Below are 20,092 nucleotides of genomic sequence, written 5' to 3' on the forward strand. Positions count from 1 at the left end.
ACACCTGTGTCAGCGAGTGTGTTTGTGTGGCTGTTCCTGGAGAGTAGCCCACCCCCCTCTGTGGAGGACAGAGGGGGGTCTCACCTCCTCTTCCTGCTCTCCTCCCTCCTCTCTGCCCAAATGGGCTGTTTCAACATCAGGCCTGACTCTGCTGCTGCTCCTGTCTGTGTCCCTGGAGCTCCCCAAATCGCACCCCCCTGGGTCAGCTGTCCTGCAGGTCTGTCTCTCCGCCCGTCTGTCTCTCTCTCTGTCCTGCTCACCTCTCTGTCAATTCAAGGTGCTTTATTAGCATGACCGAGGGGTACAATCAGTGTTGCCAAAGCAGATAAAAATAATAAAATGAACACAAAACAAAACAAAAAATAAAAGTAAAATAAAATCTACAGACATTTACAACAGAAACATGTCATGTCAATACGCCTGTATTATTATTATCGAGAGACGGGCTCACTGTCTGTTCCTCAGGCTGGGACAGGAGATCACACACTGTATTATTATTATTGAGAGACGGGCTCACTGTCTGTTCCTCAGGCTGGGACAGGAGATCATACACTGTATTATTATTATTGAGAGACAGGCTCACTGTCTGTTCCTCAGGCTGGGACAGGAGATCACACACTGTATTATTATTATTGAGAGACAGGCTCACTGTCTGTTCCTCAGGCTGGGACAGGAGATCACACACTGTATTATTATTATTGAGAGACAGGCTCACTGTCTGTTCCTCAGGCTGGGACAGGAGATCACACACTGTATTATTATTATTGAGAGACGGGCTCACTGTCTGTTCCTCAGGCTGGGACAGGAGATCACACACTGTATTATTATTATTGAGAGACGGGCTCACTGTCTGTTCCTCAGGCTGGGACAGGAGATCACACACTGTATTATTATTATTGAGAGACAGGCTCACTGTTCCTCAGGCTGGGACAGGAGATCACACACTGTATTATTATTATTGAGAGACGGGCTCACTGTCTGTTCCTCAGGCTGGGACAGGAGATCACACACTGTATTATTATTATTGAGAGACGGGCTCACTGTCTGTTCCTCAGGCTGGGACAGGAGATCACACACTGTATTATTATTATTGAGAGACGGGCTCACTGTCTGTTCCTCAGGCTGTGACAGGAGATCACACACTGTATTATTATTATTGAGAGACGGGCTCACTGTCTGTTCCTCAGGCTGGGACAGGAGATCACACACTGTATTATTATTATTGAGAGACAGGCTCACTGTCTGTTCCTCAATATTCAGCTAGTGTGTATTGTCTGTTTAGGGTTCTGTAGCATTCCAGTTTGTGTTGTGTTTGTGTGTGTGTGTCCCAGTGTGTGAGATATTGCTGTTTGATCTGTGCTGTGATGTGGTTGAGTCTGGGGGACGTGGTGAGAACCTGCTCTGGCAGGATCGTGGTGGGTTGGGGGTGTTGGGGTGCCCCTGCTCTCACCCCTCTCTCCCTCGGTGTTTATTCAGGACAAAGTGCAGCTCTGACACCTCCACAGCTGCCCTCTGCAGACAGGGGAGGAGAGAGAGACCCATTACAGCCCATTAGAGACCCCCTGGGACCCTCACACCAGCAGCTCAGGGGATGAAGAGGGCCTCTCCAGGAGAGCTCTTTCCTCTCTCTGCTGTGTCCCCTGTCTCTCTCTCTCTCTCTCTCTCTCTCTCTCTCTCTCTCTCTCTCTCTCTCTCTCTCTCTGTCTTTATCCCTCTCTCTCTCTGTCTTTATCCCTGTTTCTCTCTCTCTCTCTGTCTTTATCCCTCTCTCTCTCTCTCTCTCTCTCTCTCTCTCTCTCTCTCTCTCTCTCTCTGTCTTTATCCCTCTGTCTCTCAATTCAATTCAAGGTGCTTTATTAGCATGACCGATGGGTACAATCAGTGTTGCCAAAGCAAATAAAAATAATAAAATTAACATGGAACAAAACAAAAAATAGAAGTAAAATAAAATCTACAGACATGTTACAGACATTTACAACAGAGACATATTATAAAATATTGACATCTACTGTAGGCGGCTGGAGCATTATTGGGAGACAGACTCACTGTTCCTCAGGCTGGGACAGGAGATCTCTCTCTCTCTCTCTGTCTTTATCCCTCTGTCTCTCTCCCTCTGTCTCTCTCTTTCCTTTATCCCTCTCCCAGTCTTTATCCCTCTGTCTGTCTCTCTCTCCTTTACCCCTCTGTCTCTGTCTTAATCCCTGTCTCTCTATCTCTATCTCTGTCTTTCTCTCTTTATCTCTATCTCTCTCTTTATCTGTCTTTATCTCTCTCTATCTCTGTCTTTCTCTCTTTATCTCTCTCTATCTCTCTCTTTATCTGTCTTTATCTCTCTCTCTGTCTTTCTCTCTCTATCTCTCTTTATCTGTCTTTATCTCTCTCTATCTGTCTTTCTCTCTTTATCTCTCTCTATCTCTCTCTTTATCTGTCTTTATCTCTCTCTATCTCTCTTTCTCTATCTCTCTATCTGTCTTTATCTCTCTCTATCTCTCTTTCTCTCTCTCTATCTCTCTCTTTATCTGTCTTTATCTCTCTCTATCTCTGTCTTTATCTGTCTGTCTTTATCCCTTTATCTCTCTTTATCTCTCTCTGTCTCTCTTTATCTGTCTCTATCTCTCATCTGTCTGTCTTTATCCCTTTATCTGTCTTTTTCTCTCTTTATCTCTCTATTTCTCTTCATCTGTCTTTATCCCTTTATCTGTCTTTATCTCTCTCTATCTCTGTCTTCATCTCTCTTTATCTCTCTCTATCTGTCTTTATCTGTCTGTCTTTATCCCTTTATCTGTCTTTATCTCTCTTTATGTCTCTATCTCTGTCTTTATCTCTCTTTATCTCTATCTCTGTCTTTATCTGTCTGTCATCATCCCTTTATCTGTCTTTATCTCTCTTTATCTCTCTCTACCTCTCTTTATATGTCTGTCTTTATCCCTTTATCTCTCTTTATCTCTCTCTCTCTCTGTCTCTTTATCTCTCTTTATCTGTCCCTATCTCTCTTTATCTGTCTTTATCCATTTATCTGTCTTTATCTGTCTCTCTATCTCTCTTTATCTGTTTGTCTTTATCCCTTTATCTCTCTTTATCTCTCTTTATGTCTCTCTATCTCTGTCTTTATCTGTCTCTCTATCTTTGTCTTTATCTCTTTATTTCTGTCTTTATCTGTCTCTCTATCTCTGTCTTTGTCTATCTTTATCCCTTTATCTCTGTCTTTATTTCTGTCCTTATCTCTGTCTGTCTCTCTACCTGTCTGTATCTCTCTCTCTGGTGCTCTGTGTGTTTTATCTCCCTGTCCCTCTCTTTATCTCCATCTCTCTCAATCAGGGGAGACTTGTCCTCTCCAGTGTGTCTCTGTGTGTCTCTCCCTGTCTCTCTCTCTCACTCAGAAGAGCACACTCCTCTCCAGTGTGTCTCTGTGTGTCTCTCCCTGTCTCTCTCTCTCACTCAGAAGAGCACACTCCTCTCCAGTGTGTCTCTCCCTGTCTCTCTCTCACTCAGAAGAGCACACTCCTCTCCAGTGTGTCTCTCTGTACTTGTCTATAGCTCTGTCTCTCTCTCTCACTCAGAAGAGCACACTCCTCTCCAGTGTGTCTCTCCTGATGGGATGGGGGAGGAGGAGCAGGAGGGTGTGAACAGTTTGAGCCATTTGGCTGGAGTGTGAAGGAATCTCAGTCACCTACATAAGACCCAGACCCTGAGACCCAGAGACAGCAGCCCATTGAGTCACTGAGGGAGACACAGGCTTCAGCTGGTACACACAGACTGGGAGAGGGACACAGCTCCAGCTGAGACACAGACCGACTGGGAGAGAGACTGGTTTAAACTGAGACACAAACTGAGACAGAGAGACTGGTGTAATCTGAGACACAGACTGGTGTAAACTGAGACCCACTGGGAAAAAGACTGGTTTAAACTGAGACACAGACTGGGAGAGACTGGTTTAACCAGAGTCAAACGCTGACTGGGCTTTCTGGACCAAAGGGAGAGACAGGGAGAGGGGAGAGAGAGGGGGGAGAGGGGGGAGAGAGGGGAGAGAGAAGGGAGAGAGAGAGGAGAGAGAAGAGAGAGAAAAGGGAGAGAGGGGAGAGAGAGAGGAGAGAGGAGAGACTGAGGAGAGAGAGAGGGGAGAGAGAAGGGAGAGAGAGAGGAGAGACTGAGGAGAGAGAGAGAGAGAGAGAAGAGAGAAAGGGGGGAGAGAGGGGACAAATACAGACGTTGAGGTACCCTGGCAGTTACCCGACGACGAGGACACTGCCCCGCTGAGCCCCGAGAGAGGAAGAATGCTGGGCTCAGAGGTGTACACCAGCCTGGGGGGGGCGCTGTCCCTGCGGTCTCAGTCTCTGGGGACACTGGGGGCCACAGTGGGACCGGAGCCCTACCGCCTGACCGACTGCTGCTACCACAGGGGTGAGTCTCTGGACCCAAGTGTGTGTGTGTGTGTGTGTATGTCTGATTAACCATCATCACCACAGGGGTGAGTCTCTGGACCCAAGTGTGTGTGTGTGTGTGTGTGTGTCTGATTAACCATCATCACCACAGGGGTGAGTCTCTGGACCCAAGTGTGTGTGTGTGTGTCTGATATTAACCATCACTACCACAGAGGTGAGAGTGTGTGTGTCCTGTCTGATATTAACCATCACTACCACAGGGGTGAGAGTGTGTGTGTCCTGTCTGATATTAACCATCATTACCACAGGGGTGAGAGAGTGTGTGTCCTGTCTGATATTAACCATCACTACCACAGGGGTGAGAGTGTGTGTGTCCTGTCTGATATTAACCCTTCACTACCACAGGGGTGAGAGGGTGTGTGTCCTGTCTGATATTAACCATCACTACCACAGGGGTGAGAGGGTGTGTGTCCTGTCTGATATTAACCATCTCTACCACAGGGGTGAGAGTGTGTGTGTCCTATCTGATATTAACCATCTTCACCACAGGGGTGAGAGAGTGTGTGTCCTGTCTGATATTAACCATCACTACCACAGGGGTGAGAGTGTGTGTGTCCTGTCTGATATTAACCATCATCACCACAGGGGTGAGAGTGTGTGTGTCCTGTCTGATATTAACCATCACTGCCACAGGTGAGAGTGTGTGTGTGTCCTGTCTGATTATAACCATCACTACCACAGGGGTGAGAGTGTGTGTGTCCTGTCTGATATTAACCATCATCACCACAGGGGTGAGAGTGTGTGTGTGTGTGTCTGATATTAACCATCATCACCACAGGGGTGAGAGTGTGTGTGTCCTGTCTGATATTAACCATCATCACCACAGGGGTGAGAGTGTGTGTGTCCTGTCTGATATTAACCATCATCACCACAGGGGTGAGAGTGTGTGTGTCCTGTCTGATATTAACCATCACTACCACAGGGGTGAGAGTGTGTGTGTCCTGTCTGATATTAACCATCATCACCACAGGGGTGAGAGTGTGTGTGTCCTGTCTGATATTAACCATCATCACCACAGGGGTGAGAGTGTGTGTGTGTCCTGTCTGATATTAACCATCTTCACCACAGGGGTGAGAGTGTGTGTGTCCTGTCTGATATTAACCATCACTACCAGCCAGCAGCCATATCACCCTGCAACTCACAACTGGCAACCCACTGAAGCTAAGCAGGTGTGAGCCTGGTCAGTACCTGGATGGGAGACCTCCTGGGAAAGACTAAGGTTGCTGCTGGAAGAGGTGTTAGTGGGGCCAGCAGGGGGCGCTCACCCTGTGGTCCATGTGGGTCCTAATGCCCCAGTATAGTGATGGGGACACTATACTGTAAACAGGCGCCGTCCTTCGGATGAGACGTAAAACCGAGGTCCTGACTCTCTGTGGTCATTAAAAATCCCAGGGCGCTTCTCGAAAAGAGTAGGGGTGTACCCCGGTGTCCTGGCCAAAATTTCCAATTGGCCCTTACTAATCATGGCCTCCTAATAATCCCCCTCTATGAATTGGCTACATTACTCTGCTCTCCTCCCCACTGATAGCTGATGTGTGGTGAGCGTTCTGGCGCACTATGGCTGCCGTCGCATCATCCAGGTGGATGCTGCACATTGGTGGTGGTGGAGGGGATCCCCATTACCTGTAAAGCGCTTTGAGTGGAGTGTCCAGAAAAGCGCTATATAAGTGTAAGCAATTATTATTATTATTATTACTACCACAGGGGTGAGAGTGTGTGTGTCCTGTCTGATATTAACCATCTCTACCACAGGAGTGAGAGTGTGTGTCCTGTCTGATATTAACCATCTTCACCACAGGGGTGAGAGAGTGTGTGTCCTGTCTGATATTAACCATCACTACCACAGGGGTGAGAGTGTGTGTGTCCTGTCTGATATTAACCATCACTACCACAGGGGTGAGAGTGTGTGTGTCCTGTCTGATATTAACCCTTCACTACCACAGGGGTGAGAGTGTGTGTGTCCTGTCTGATATTAACCATCACTACCACAGGGGTGAGAGTGTGTGTGTCCTGTCTGATATTAACCATCACTACCACAGGGGTGAGAGTGTGTGTGTCCTGTCTGATATTAACCATCACTACCACAGGGGTGAGAGGGTGTGTGTCCTGTCTGATATCAACCATCACTACCACAGGGGTGAGAGTGTGTGTGTCCTGTCTGATATTAACCATCACTACCACAGGGGTGAGAGTGTGTGTGTCCTGTCTGATATTAACCATCACTACCACAGGGGTGAGAGTGTGTGTGTGTCCTGTCTGATATTAACCATCACTACCACAGGGGTGAGAGTGTGTGTGTCCTGTCTGATATTAACCATCATCACCACAGGGGTGAGAGTGTGTGTGTCCTGTCTGATATTAACCATCACTACCACAGGGGTGAGAGTGTGTGTGTCCTGTCTGATATTAACCATCATCACCACAGGGCTGAGAGTGTGTGTGTGTCCTGTCTGATATTAACCATCATCACCACAGGGGTGAGAGTGTGTGTGTCCTGTCTGATATTAACCATCACTACCACAGGGGTGAGAGTGTGTGTGTCCTGTCTGATATTAACCATCATCACCACAGGGCTGAGAGTGTGTGTGTGTCCTGTCTGAAATTAACCATCACTACCACAGGGGTGAGAGTGTGTGTGTCCTGTCTGATATTAACCATTACTACCACAGGGATGAGAGTGTGTGTGTCCTGTCTGATATTAACCATCATCACCACAGGAGTGAGAGTGTGTGTGTCCTGTCTGATATTAACCATCATCACCACAGGGGTGAGAGTGTGTGTGTCCTGTCTGATATTAACCCTTCACTACCACAGGGGTGAGAGTGTGTGTGTCCTGTCTGATATTAACCCTTCACTACCACAGGGGTGAGAGTGTGTGTGTCCTGTCTGATATTAACCATCACTACCACAGGGGTGAGAGTGTGTGTGTCCTGTCTGATATTAACCATCACTACCACAGAGGTGAGAGTGTGTGTGTCCTATCTGATATTAACCCTTCACTACCACAGGGGTGAGAGGGTGAGAGGGCGAGAGAGCGAGAGAGTGCTGTTTAATATCTACCCATGCCTTGTCATCTCAGGGGTGAGTCTGTCTTTCCTGCCTGATATCTCTCCAGATATTTTATAACATCATCACCACAGGGGTGTGTGTGTGTGTGTGTGTGTGTGTGTGTGTGTGTGTGTGTGTGTGTGTGTGTGTGTGTGTGTGTGTGTGTGTGTGTGTGTGTGTGTGTGATATCTATCCAGATATTTTATAACATCATCACCACAGGGGTGTGTGTGTGTGTTCCCCTCTGACTGTTACTCTCATGACCTGACCCTTAGATCTGGAGGCTCCGCCCACTCTCCCCCGATTCGACCCCTTGTTCCCGCCCACCTGTGATGCGTCGCTGAAGGTGCTGGCCCCGCCCCCCGCCCCGATGCCATTGGGACTGAGCGGCGGGCTGGCCACGCCCACTGCTGGCCAGGGGGCGGAGAGTGGGCGGGGCCCCGTGAACATGGAGCTGGAGAACAGGGACCTGTGGAAACAGTTCAGCAGTCTGGGGACGGAGATGATCATCACCAAGACTGGACGGTAATGAGAAGTCAGTGTGTCTGTATGAACCCCTCTCTCTCTCAGTGCAGTGTTAATGTACTGGAGTGTCCAGTCAGTGTGTGTGTATTAACCCCTCTCTCTCTCAGTGCAGTGTTAATGTACTGGAGTGTCCAGTCAGTGTGTGTGTATTAACCCCTCTCTCTCTCAGTGCAGTGTTAATGTACTGGAGTGTCCAGTCAGTGTGTCTGTATTAACCCCTCTCTCTCTCTCAGTGCAGTGTTAATGTACTGGAGTGTCCAGTCAGTGTGTGTGTATTAACCCCTCTCTCTCTCTCAGTGCAGTGTTAATGTACTGGAGTGTCCAGTCAGTGTGTGTGTATTAACCCCTCTCTCTCTCAGTGCAGTGTTAATGTACTGGAGTGTCCAGTCAGTGTGTGTGTGTATTAACCCCTCTCTCTCTCAGTGCAGTGTTAATGTACTGGAGTGTCCAGTCAGTGTGTGTGTATGAACCCCTCTCTCTCAGTGCAGTGTTAATGTACTGGAGTGTCCAGTCAGTGTGTGTGTATTTTAACCCCCCTCTCTCTCTCAGTGCAGTGTTCATGTACTGGAGTGTCCAGTCAGTGTGTGTGTATGAACCCCTCTCTCTCTCAGTGCAGTGTTAATGTACTGGAGTGTCCAGTCAGTGTGTGTGTATTAACCCCTCTCTCTCTCAGTGCAGTGTTAATGTACTGGAGTGTCCAGTCAGTGTGTCTGTATTAACCCCTCTCTCTCTCAGTGCAGTGTTCATGTACTGGAGTGTCCAGTCTGTGTGTCTGTATGAACCCCTCTCTCTCTCAGTGCAGTGTTCATGTACTGGAGTGTCCAGTCAGTGTGTGTGTATTAACCCCTCTCTCTCTCAGTGCAGTGTTAATGTACTGGAGTGTCCAGTCAGTGTGTCTGTATTAACCCCTCTCTCTCTCAGTGCAGTGTTCATGTACTGGAGTGTCCAGTCAGTGTGTCTGTATTAACCCCTCTCTCTCTCTCAGTGCAGTGTTAATGTACTGGAGTGTCCAGTCAGTGTGTCTGTATTAACCCCTCTCTCTCTCTCAGTGCAGTGTTAATGTACTGGAGTGTCCAGTCAGTGTGTCTGTATTAACCCCTCTCTCTCTCAGTGCAGTGTTAATGTACTGGAGTGTCCAGTCAGTGTGTCTGTATGAACCCCTCTCTCTCTCAGTGCAGTGTTAATGTACTGGAGTGTCCAGTCAGTGTGTGTGTATTAACCCCTCTCTCTCTCAGTGCAGTGTTAATGTACTGGAGTGTCCAGTCAGTGTGTCTGTATTAACCCCTCTCTCTCTCTCAGTGCAGTGTTAATGTACTGGAGTGTCCAGTCAGTGTGTGTGTATTAACCCCTCTCTCTCTCAGTGCAGTGTTCATGTACTGGAGTGTCCAGTCTGTGTGTCTGTATGAACCCCTCTCTCTCTCAGTGCAGTGTTAATGTCCTGGAGTGTCTCTCTCTCTCAGGAGGATGTTTCCTCACTGCCGGGTCCAGCTGTCGGGGTTGGACAGCTCTGCTCGCTACCTGCTCCTGATGGACATGGTCCCGGTGGACGGCTCCCGGTACCGCTGGCAGGGGGGCTCCTGGGAGGCGGTGGGCAAGGCCGAGCCGCGCCTCCCGGACCGGGTCTTCATCCACCCGGACTCCCCGGCCTCCGGAGCGCACTGGACGAGCCGCCCCGTCTCCTTCCAGCGCGTCAAGCTGACCAACAACACCCTGGACATGCAGGGCCACGTGAGTGACTGTCCCTGTGTGTGTGTGTGTGTGTGTGTGTGTGTGTGTGTGTGTGTGTGTGTGTGTGAGTGTGTGCTTGTCCAGAGAGGCCTGCAGAGAGAGGACAGAGCTTCAGTGTCTGTGTGTGTCTGTGTGTGTGTGTGTGTGTGTGTGTGTGTGTGTGTGTGTGTGTGTGTGTGTGTGTGTGTGTGTTTCCCAGTGTGTGAGATGTTGCTGTTTGTGGTGCTCTAGCAGTGCTGTCCTGAGGCTGGTTGTGTGTTGTGTGTGTTGTGCTGTGATGTGGTTGAGTCTGAGTTGTGGTGCTCTAGCAGTGCTGTCCTGAGGCTGGTTGTGTGTTGTGTGTGTTGTGCTGTGATGTGGTTGAGTCTGGGTTGTGGTGCTCTAGCACTGCTGTCCTGTGGCTGGTTGTGTGTTGTGTGTGTTGTGCTGTGATGTGGTGGAGTCTGGGTTGTGGTGCTCTAGCTGTGCTGTCCTGAGGCTGGTTGTGTGTTGTGTGTGTTGTGCTGTGATGTGGTTGAGTCTGAGTTGTGGTGCTCTAGCAGTGCTGTCCTGAGGCTGGTTGTGTGTTGTGTGTGTTGTGCTGTGATGTGGTTGAGTCTGAGTTGTGGTGCTCTAGCAGTGCTGTCCTGAGGCTGGTTGTGTGTTGTGCTGTGATGTGGTCTTTGAGCCTGTCCTCTATGGACAACCAGGTCTGCCTGTGTCCAGTGTGTGTGTCCAGGCTGTGGTCACTGAGCCTGTCCTCTCTGGACAACCAGGGCTGCCTGTGTCCAGTGTGTGTGTCCAGGCTGTGGTCACTGAGCCTGTACTTCGTCAGGGTCTGTTTCTGTTTGTTGTTTCTTATCTTGGTCAGATATTCGGCTAGTGTGTATTGTCTGTTTAAGGTTCTGTAACATTCCAGTTTGTGTTGTGTTTGTGTGTGTGTGTCCCAGTGTGTGAGATATTGCTGTTTGATCTGTGCTGTGATGTGGTTGAGTCTGGGTTGTGGTGCTCTAGCAGTGCTGTCCTGAGGCTGGTTAGTGTTGGTGTGGCTCAGGTCGGTGAGCCTCAGGACCAGCTGGCTCAGGGGGCTCTGTTTTGGGCTCAGCTCTTGTGTGTGTGTGTGTGAGGCAGTGTTGTGTGTCTCGTGTTGTTGCAGTGCTGTCCCGAGGCTGGCTGGTGTGGGTGTGGCTCGGGGGGCTGTGCTGGGAGGCGCTGTGTGACCCCTCTCTCTCTCTCTGTCAGATCATACTCCACTCGCTGCACCGCTACCAGCCCCGGTTCCACGTGGTCCAGGCCAGTGACGTCTACAGCTCCCACTGGGGCCTGCGCTGGTCCTTCACCTTCGCCGAGACCGTCTTCCTCACCGTCACCGCCTACCAGAACAAGAAGGTCAGAGGTCATGGCGTACCCCGCGCACAGACTGCTGTCGCACACCTGCGTCCAGTGTCGCCGACGCCCTGTCTCTCTCTCTCACTCTCTCACACACTCTCTCTCATACATTTACTCTCTCTCTCTCTCTCTCAATTCAATTCAATTCAAGGTGCTTTATTAGCATGACCGATAGGTACAATCAGTGTTGCCAAAGCAAATAAAAATAATAAAATTAACATAGAACAAAACAAAAAATAGAAGTAAAATAAAATCTACAGACATGTTACAGACATTTACAACAAAGACATATTATATAATATTGACATACTGTAGGCAGCTGGAGCATTATTGGCTCTCTCTCTCTCTCTCTCTGTCTTTATCCCTCTGTCTCTCAATTCAATTCAAGGTGCTTTATTAGCATGACCGATGGGTACAATCAGTGTTGCCAAAGCAAATAAAAATAATAAAATTAACATGGAACAAAACAAAAAATAGAAGTAAAATAAAATCTACAGACATGTTACAGACATTTACAACAAAGACATATTATATAATATTGACATATACTGTAGGCGGCTGGAGCATTATTGGGAGACGGACTCACTGTTCCTCAGGCTGTGACAGGAGATCACATACTGGGCTGCCAGATCAACTGAGTTCCCTCCTCCCTCTCCCAGTAGGATTGGGACCCGTTGTGATTCTGGCAGGTGTGGGAACTCTGGGACTAGATTTCTGAATTTGGGGAAGAATGTTTCTCTAATCCCAGAGTATCTGTCACAGTGCAGTAGGAAGTGCACCTCTGTCTCTATTTCTCCCTGCTGGCAGTGGGAGCACTCTCCCACTGCCAGCAACACTCACTCTCTCACTCTCTCACTCTCTCTCACTCTCTCACTCCCCCTCTCTCACACTCACTCTCTCACTCTCTCTGACTCTCTCACTCCCTCTCTCTCACACTCACTCTCTCTCACTCTCTCACTCCCTCTCTCTCACTCTCTCACACACTCCTGCTTTGTGCTGGTGTGGGCGACTCAGTGGTGTTGCTGTTGTTGTGCCTCAGATCACCGAGCTGAAGATCCAGTCGAACCCGTTTGCGAAGGGCTTCAGGGAGAATGGAATGAACAGCAAGAGGTGAGACCAGCGCCCCCCGATTGTTGTCTGACATACTGCCCTCCTTCTGCAGTGTCGCTGGCTCTAGGGTAAATAATGAACCGTACCTGCCCTCCTCCTGACTCCAGGGTAATTAATGAACCGTACCTGCCCTCCTTCTGCAGTGTCGCTGGCTCTAGGGTAAATAATGAACCGTACCTGCCCTCCTCCTGACTCCAGGGTAATTAATGAACCTTACCTGCCCTCCTCCTGCAGTGTCACTGACTCCAGGGTAATTAATGAACCTTACCTGCCCTCCTCCTGACTCCAGGGTAATTAATGAACCGTACCTGCCCTCCTCCTGCAGTGTCACTGGCTCCAGGGTAATAAATGAACCGTACCTGCCCTCCTCCTGCAGTGTCGCTGGCTCTAGGGTAATTAATGAACCGTACCTGCCCTCCTCCTGACTCCAGGGTAATTAATGAACCGTACCTGCCCTCCTCCTGACTCCAGGGTAATTAATGAACCTTACCTGCCCTCCTCCTGCAGTGTCACTGGCTCCAGGGTAATTAATGAACCTTACCTGCCCTCCTCTTGACTCCAGGGTAATTAATGAACCATACCTGCCCTTCTCCTGCAGTGTCGCTGACTCTAGGGTAATTAATGAACCGTACCTGCCCTCCTCCTGCAGTGTCGCTGACTCTAGGGTAATTAATGAACCGTACCTGCCCTCCTCCTGCAGTGTCGCTGACTCTAGGGTAATTAATGAACCGTACCTGCCCTCCTCCTGCAGTGTCACTGGCTCTAGGGTAATTAATGAACTGTACCTGCCCTCCTCCTGCAGTGTCGCTGGCTCTAGGGTAATTAATGAACCGTACCTGCCCTCCTCCTGACTCCAGGGTAATTAATGAACCGTACCTGCCCTCCTCCTGCAGTGTCGCTGGCTCTAGGGTAATTAATGAACCGTACCTGCCCTCCTCCTGACTCCAGGGTAATTAATGAACCGTACCTGCCCTCCTCCTGCAGTGTCGCTGACTCTAGGGTAATTAATGAACCGTACCTGCCCTCCTCCTGACTCTAGGGTAATTAATGAACCGTACCTGCCCTCCTCCTGCAGTGTCGCTGGCTCTAGGGTAAATAATGAACCGTACCTGCCCTCCTCCTGACTCTAGGGTAATTAATGAACCGTACCTGCCCTCCTCCTGACTCCAGGGTAATTAATGAACCGTACCTGCCCTCCTCCTGCAGTGTCGCTGGCTCTAGGGTGATTAATGAACCGTACCTGCCCTCCTCCTGACTCTAGGGTAATTAATGAACTGTACCTGCCCTCCTCCTGCAGTGTCACTGGCTCTAGGGTGATTAATGAACAGACCTGCCCTCCTCCTGACTCTAGGGTAATTAATGAACCGTACCTGCCCTCCTCCTGCAGTGTCACTGGCTCTAGGGTAATTAATGAACTGTACCTGCCCTCCTCCTGCAGTGTCGCTGGCTCTAGGGTAATTAATGAACTGTACCTGCCCTCCTCCTGCAGTGTCACTGGCTCTAGGGTAATTAATGAACTGTACCTGCCCTCCTCCTGCAGTGAAGCTGGCTCTAGGGTGATTAATGAACCGTACCTGCCCTCCTCCTGCAGTGACGCTGGCTCTAGGGTAATTAATGAACCGTACCTGCCCTCCTCCTGCAGTGTCGCTGGCTCTAGGGTAAATAATGAACCGTACCTGCCCTCCTCCTGACTCCAGGGTAATTAATGAACCGTACCTGCCCTCCTCCTGCAGTGTCGCTGGCTCTAGGGTAAATAATGAACCGTACCTGCCCTCCTCCTGCAGTGACGCTGCTCTAGGGTGATTAATGAACCGTACCTGCCCTCCTCCTGCAGTGTCGCTGGCTCTAGGGTAAATAATGAACCGTACCTGCCCTCCTCCTGCAGTGTCGCTGGCTCTAGGGTAATTAATGAACTGTACCTGCCCTCCTCCTGCAGTGACGCTGGCTCTAGGGTGATTAATGAACCGTACCTGCCCTCCTCCTGCAGTGACGCTGGCTCTAGGGTAATTAATGAACCGTACCTGCCCTCCTCCTGCAGTGTCGCTGGCTCTAGGGTAAATAATGAACCGTACCTGCCCTCCTCCTGACTCCAGGGTAATTAATGAACCGTACCTGCCCTCCTCCTGCAGTGACGCTGGCTCTAGGGTAATTAATGAACCGTACCTGCCCTCCTCCTGCAGTGTCGCTGGCTCTAGGGTAATTAATGAACCGTACCTGCCCTCCTCCTGACTCCAGGGTAATTAATGAACCTTACCTGCCCTCCTCCTGCAGTGTCGCTGGCTCTAGGGTGATTAATGAACCGTACCTGCCCTCCTCCTGCAGTGACGCTGGCTCTAGGGTGATTAATGAACCGTACCTGCCCTCCTCCTGCAGTGACGCTGGCTCTAGGGTGATTAATGAACCGTACCTGCCCTCCTCCTGCAGTGTCGCTGGCTCAGTCGGTGTGCTGGTGTTGTGAGCGCGGTGTCTCTCCTCTGAGTGTGCTCTAGCGCCGCCCTCGTGGTCAGAGGCCCCCCTCACCCTGCTGCCTCTGTTTCCAGGGTGCGAGAGGCGCGACGCAAGAGGAAGCTCATCTGCACTCCGGCAGCGCAGGAGCCTGGACCCCTCGACCCCAGTGAGCTCCAGCGCCTGCCTCCGCTGTCCTGACGTCTCTGCCCGTCTCCCCCTCTCTCTCTCTCTCCCTCTCACTCTCTCTCTGTCTCACCATCTCCCCCTGCCCCTCTCTCTGTCTCACCATCTCCCCCTGCCTCTCTCTCTGTCTCACCATCTCCCCCTGCCCCTCTCTGTCTCACCATCTCCCCCTGTCCCTCTCTCTGTCTCACCATCTCCCCCTGTCCCTCTCTCTGTCTCACCATCTCCCCCTGCCCCTCTCTGTCTCACCATCTCCCCCCGCCTCTCTCTCTGTCTCACTCCCTCTCTCTCTGTCTCACCATCTCCCCCTGCCTCTCTCTCTGTCTCACCATCTCCCCCTGCCTCTCTCTCTGTCTCACCATCTCTCCCCCCTGCCTCTCTCTCTGTCTCACTCCCTCTCTCTCTGTCTCACCATCTCTCCCCCCTGCCCCCCTCTCTCTCCCCCCCAGTGTCGGCCCCCTGTGACTCCACCGAGGCCCTGGCGGAGACGGCCCTGCAGGACCTGGGCCTCCCCGGCCTGGCCGACCCCAGCCCCGGCTGCGCCTTCCCCCGGCCGCCCAGCGCAGGCGAGGCCCTGGCTCTGCTGAGCCCCGGGCCGGAGCAGGCCTTCGGGCCGGCGGGGGGGCGGGGGGACACCGTGGCCCCCCAGGACACGCTGCTGGCCAGGTGGGTGTCCTGACCACGCCCAGGGGTCTCCTGACCACGCCCAGGGGCTCCTGACGGACTGATGCTGCAGATTCATTGCTGTTCTTACGAGACTTCCTCTCATTCGTTCTCACTCCCCTCTCTCCTCCTCTTCCTCGCTCCTGGTCTGATCGTCGTTATTATTGATCTGTTGATCTGCCCCTCTCTCTCCTCCTCTTCCTCACTCCTGGTCTGATCATCGTTATTATTGATCTGTTGATCTGCCCCTCTCTCTCCTCCTCTTCCTCATTCCTGGTCTGATCATCGTTATTATTGATCTGTTGATCTGCCCCTCTCTCTCCTCCTCTTCCTCGCTCCTGGTCTCCCTCTGGTATTGCTATTACTTATTATTATTGTTGTTGTTGTAATTTGAATAATATTTTTCTCCTCTCTCCTCTCTCTCCTGGTCAACTCCTCTCTCTCCTCTCTCTTCTCTCTCCTGGTCTGCTCCTCTCTCTCCTCGCTCCTGGTCTGCTCCTCTCTCTCCTCTCTCTTCTCGCTCCTGGTCTGCTCCTCTCTCTCCTCTCTCTCCTCTCTCCTGGTCTGCTCCTCTCTCTCCTCTCTCTTCTCTCTCCTGGTCTGCTCCTCTCTCCTCTCTCTTCTCTCTCCTGGTCTGCTCCTCTCTCTCTCCTCTCTCCTGGTCTGCTCCTCTCTCTCCTCTCTCCTGGTCTGCTCCTCTCTCTCTCTCCTCTCTCTCTCCTCTCTCCTGGTCTGCTCCTCTCTCTCCTCTCTCCTCTCTCCTCTCTCTCTCTCCTCTCTCTCCTCTCTCCTGGTCTGCTCCTCTCTCCTGGTCTGCTCCTCTCTCTCCTCTCTCTCCTCTCTCCTGGTCTGCTCCTCTCTCTCTCCTCTCTCTCCTCTCTCCTGGTCTGCTCCTCTCTCTCTCTCCTCTCTCTCTCCTCTCTCCTGGTCTGCTCTCTCTCTCCTCTCTCTCTCCTCTCTCCTGGTCTGCTCCTCTCTCTCTCCTCTCTCCTGGTCTGCTCCTCTCTCTCTCTCCTCTCTCCTGGTCTGCTCCTCTCTCTCTCCTCTCTCTCCTCTCTCCTGGTCTGCTCATCTCTCTCTCCTCTCTCTCCTCTCTCCTGGTCTGCTCCTCTCTCTCCTCTCTCCTGGTGTGCTCATCTCTCTCTCCTCTCTCTCTCCTCTCTCTCCTCTCTCCTGGTCTGCTCATCTCTCTCTCCTCTCTCTCCTCTCTCCTGGTCTGCTCCTCTCTCTCCTCTCTCCTGGTCTGCTCCTCTCTCTCTCCTCTCTCTCCTCTCTCCTGGTCTGCTCATCTCTCTCTCCTCTCTCTCCTCTCTCCTGGTCTGCTCCTCTCTCTCCTCTCTCCTGGTCTGCTCCTCTCTCTCCTCTCTCTTCTCTCTCCTGGTCTGCTCTCTCTCTTCTCTCTCCTGGTCTGCTCCTCTCTCTCCTCTCTCTTCTCTCTCCTGGTCTGCTCCTCTCTCTCCTCTCTCTCCTCTCTCCTGGTCTGCTCCTCTCTCTCTCCTCTCTCTCCTCTCTCCTGGTCTGCTCCTCTCTCTCTCCTCTCTCCTGGTCTGCTCTCTGTTATTGTTCATATTTATTATTGTCATTTGAATAATATTTTCCCTCCTCCTCTCTCTCCCCAGCTCCCCACACTCTCTCCTCCCTCACTACAGCCCCCCCCAGACTTACCTGCCCCTGTCCTGCCCCCCGGCCGAGACAGGGGGGCATCCCCCGCCGCGGCCCCCTGTGCTGCAGGGCGCCCCCTACCCCCTGGATCTGGCGGTGCACCCGAGCCCAGAGCCGCCTCTTCCCTGCTCCCCCCCCGCCCCTCCTGCCCTCTACCCCCCGGCCCGGTACCCCGACCCCTTTCCCGGCTACCCCCTGCGCTGCTGGCAGGACCCCCGGGCCTTCGGGCTCCAGTACAGGCACCTCTGCGGGCAGCCCCGCTCCTCGGGGGCCTACCTGGACATGGGGGCCGGCAGGGCCCTGTTCTGAGCCGGCGGGCGGTCGCACCCCTGCCGTCCACCAGAGGGCGCTGGCGCTCGCCGGGCGGCACAGGGCAGAGGCCCTGACAGGACCCACCCTTCGCTCACGCCTGTCCCAGGATGCCTCGCCCCAGCGTACACGTATCCCAGGATGCCTCGCCCCAGCGTAGACGTATCCCAGGATGCCTCGCCCCAGCGTACACGTATCCCAGGATGCCTCGCCCCAGCGTACACGTATCCCAGGATTCCTCAGCCTCAGCGTACACGTATCCCAGGATTCTTCAGCCTCAGCGTACACGTATCCCAGGATTCTTCAGCCTCAGCGTACACGTATCCCAGGATGCCTCGCCCCAGCGTACACGTATCCCAGGATTCCTCATCCTCAGCGTACACGTATCCCAGGATTCTTCAGCCTCAGCGTACACGTATCCCAGGATTCCTCAGCCTCATCGTACACATATCCCAGGATGCCTCGCCCCAGCGTACACGTATCCCAGGATGCCTCGCCCCAGTGTACACGTATCCCAGGATTCTTCAGCCTCAGCGTACATGTATCCCAGGATTCCTCAGCCTCAGCGTACACGTATCCCAGGATTCCTCGCCCCAGCGTACATGTATCCCAGGATGCCTCGCCCCAGCGTACACGTATCCCAGGATGCCTCGCCCGAGCATGCACGTATCCCAGGATGCCTCAGCCCCACCTGTGCCGCCCCCGGGAGAAGACTGCCTCGAACCTGCAGCCGAGGGAGACCCTGAGGGAGACCCGGGGGGACCCAGTGAATTCCCTGTCCTGCTGGTTTCTATTGAACTGGACACAGCGCTGTGCTGGTGTGTGCATGCAGGGGAGGAGGGGGGTGTGAATTCCCTGTCCTGTTGGTTTCTATTAAATTTCTGTCAAGGTCAGATGTGAGCAGTGTGACTGGGGTGAGAGCTGTTTACTCTGAGACAGTCCAGTGTCCAAGCCTGCGCTGGCTCTGTACAGTCTGTCTGTCTCTCTCTGTCTCTGTCTCTCTGTCTCTGTACGTGCTGGTCTCGGTCTGTCAAGGTCAGATGTGAGCAGTGTGACTGGGGTGAGAGCTGTTTACTCAAAGACAGTCCAGTGTCCAAGCCTGCGCTGGCTCTATACAAACTGTCTGTCTCTCTCGGTCTCTGTCTCTCTGTCTCTGTACGTGCTGGTCTCGGTCTGTCAAGGTCAGATGTGAGCAGTGTGACTGGGGTGAGAGCTGTTTACTCAAAGACAGTCCAGTGTCCAAGCCTGCGCTGGCTCTATACAAACTGTCTGTCTCTCTCTGTCTCTGTCTCTCTGTCTCTGTACGTGCTGGTCTCGGTCTGTCAAGGTCAGATGTGAGCAGTGTGACTGGGGTGAGAGCTGTTTACTCCGAGACAGTCCAGTGTCCAAGCCTGCGCTGGCTCTATACAGTCTGTCTGTCTCTCTCTGTCTCTGTCTCTCTGTCTCTGTACGTGCTGGTCTCGGTCTGTCAAGGTCAGATGTGAGCAGTGTGACTGGGGTGAGAGCTGTTTACTCAAAGACAGTCCAGTGTCCAAGCCTGCGCTGGCTCTATACAAACTGTCTGTCTCTCTCGGTCTCTGTCTCTCTGTCTCTGTACGTGCTGGTCTCGGTCTGTCAAGGTCAGATGTGAGCAGTGTGACTGGGGTGAGAGCTGTTTACTCTGAGACAGTCCAGTGTCCAAGCCTGCGCTGGCTCTATACAAGCTGTCTGTGTCTGTGTGCCAGTCTGGCTCAACACCAACACGCCAGCACATTTGTTCTCAGGGGGGTGTCGGGGGTCACACTGGGGGGCAGGCGGTCTCCTGTGATCGTTAGCGCCTGGGTGTTAATGAGCCCGTTTCCTCTGGGGGCTCTGCAGGGGGGTGACACTCCAGGAATCAAACTCCCAGCATCCCTGCCTGCCCAGGAACAACACCACTGGTCTGGTCTGGTCGTGATCAGGAGAGCGCTGCTGGTCTGGATCAATACACACACGACACTGTACTGATCAATTAACACATTACATTGTACTGATCAATTAACACACAACACTGTACTGATCAATTAACACATTACATTGTACTGATCAATTCACACACAACACTGTACTGATGGGGTCAATAAACACACGACACTGTACTGATCAAGTCGGTAAACTCTACACTGTACTGATCAATAAAAACATGACGCTGTATTGATCGAGTCAGTGAACTCTCCATTGTACTGATCAGTAAACACATGACGCTGTATTGATCTAGACAGTAAACTCTCCATTGTACTGATCAGTAAACACACGACGCTGTATTGATCGAGTCAGTGAACTCTCCATTGTACTGATCAGTAAACACATGACGCTGTATTGATCGAGTCAGTGAACTCTCCATTGTACTGGTCAGTAAACACATGACGCTGTATTGATCTAGACAGTAAACTCTCCATTGTATTGATCAATAAAAACATGATGCTGTATTGATCGAGTCAGTAAACTCTCCATTGTACTGATCAGTAAACACACGACGCTGTATTGATCAATAAAAACATGACGCTGTATTGATCGAGTCAGTAAACTCTACATTGTATTGATCAATAAAAACACGGCGCTGTATTGATCGAGTCAGTGAACTCTCC

At 51.6% G+C, this 20,092-nt stretch overlaps 1 protein-coding gene across 2 annotated transcripts; it reads left to right on the forward strand.

Moving 5' to 3' along the window:
- Positions 1–3,355: 3,355 nt before the first annotated feature.
- tbx6 (T-box transcription factor 6) lies at positions 3,356–19,699 on the forward strand. Of its 2 annotated transcripts, XM_088633841.1 has the most exons (9): positions 3,356–3,403; positions 3,446–4,401; positions 7,766–8,015; positions 9,476–9,743; positions 10,965–11,111; positions 12,151–12,221; positions 14,762–14,835; positions 15,302–15,518; positions 17,135–19,699. In XM_088633841.1, the coding sequence occupies exons 2-9, from the start codon at positions 4,275–4,277 to the stop codon at positions 17,484–17,486; spliced, it is 1,506 nt and encodes a 501-aa protein (XP_088489967.1). In that variant the 5' UTR covers positions 3,356–3,403; positions 3,446–4,274; the 3' UTR covers positions 17,487–19,699. The 2 variants fall into 2 exon arrangements, with proteins under 2 accessions (XP_088489967.1, XP_088489968.1); XM_088633842.1 differs by lacking the exons at positions 3,356–3,403; positions 3,446–4,401 and adding an exon at positions 7,477–7,523.
- Positions 19,700–20,092: the final 393 nt, after the last annotated feature.

This window comes from Lepisosteus platostomus, chromosome 6 (assembly GCF_059453375.1).
Source record: "Lepisosteus platostomus isolate fLepPlt1 chromosome 6, fLepPlt1.hap1, whole genome shotgun sequence".
Classification (NCBI taxonomy): Eukaryota; Metazoa; Chordata; class Actinopteri; order Semionotiformes; family Lepisosteidae; genus Lepisosteus; species Lepisosteus platostomus.

Bases quoted from the DNA above. Each gene is read 5' to 3' on its own strand.
- tbx6 (XM_088633841.1), top strand. From the start codon at position 4,275: ATGCTGGGCTCAGAGGTGTACACCAGCCTGGGGGGGGCGCTGTCCCTG. The intron at 11,112-12,150 runs GTCAGAGGTCAT...GTTGTGCCTCAG, and splicing joins CCGCCTACCAGAACAAGAAG to ATCACCGAGCTGAAGATCCA. The intron at 14,836-15,301 runs GTGAGCTCCAGC...TCTCCCCCCCAG, and splicing joins GCCTGGACCCCTCGACCCCA to TGTCGGCCCCCTGTGACTCC.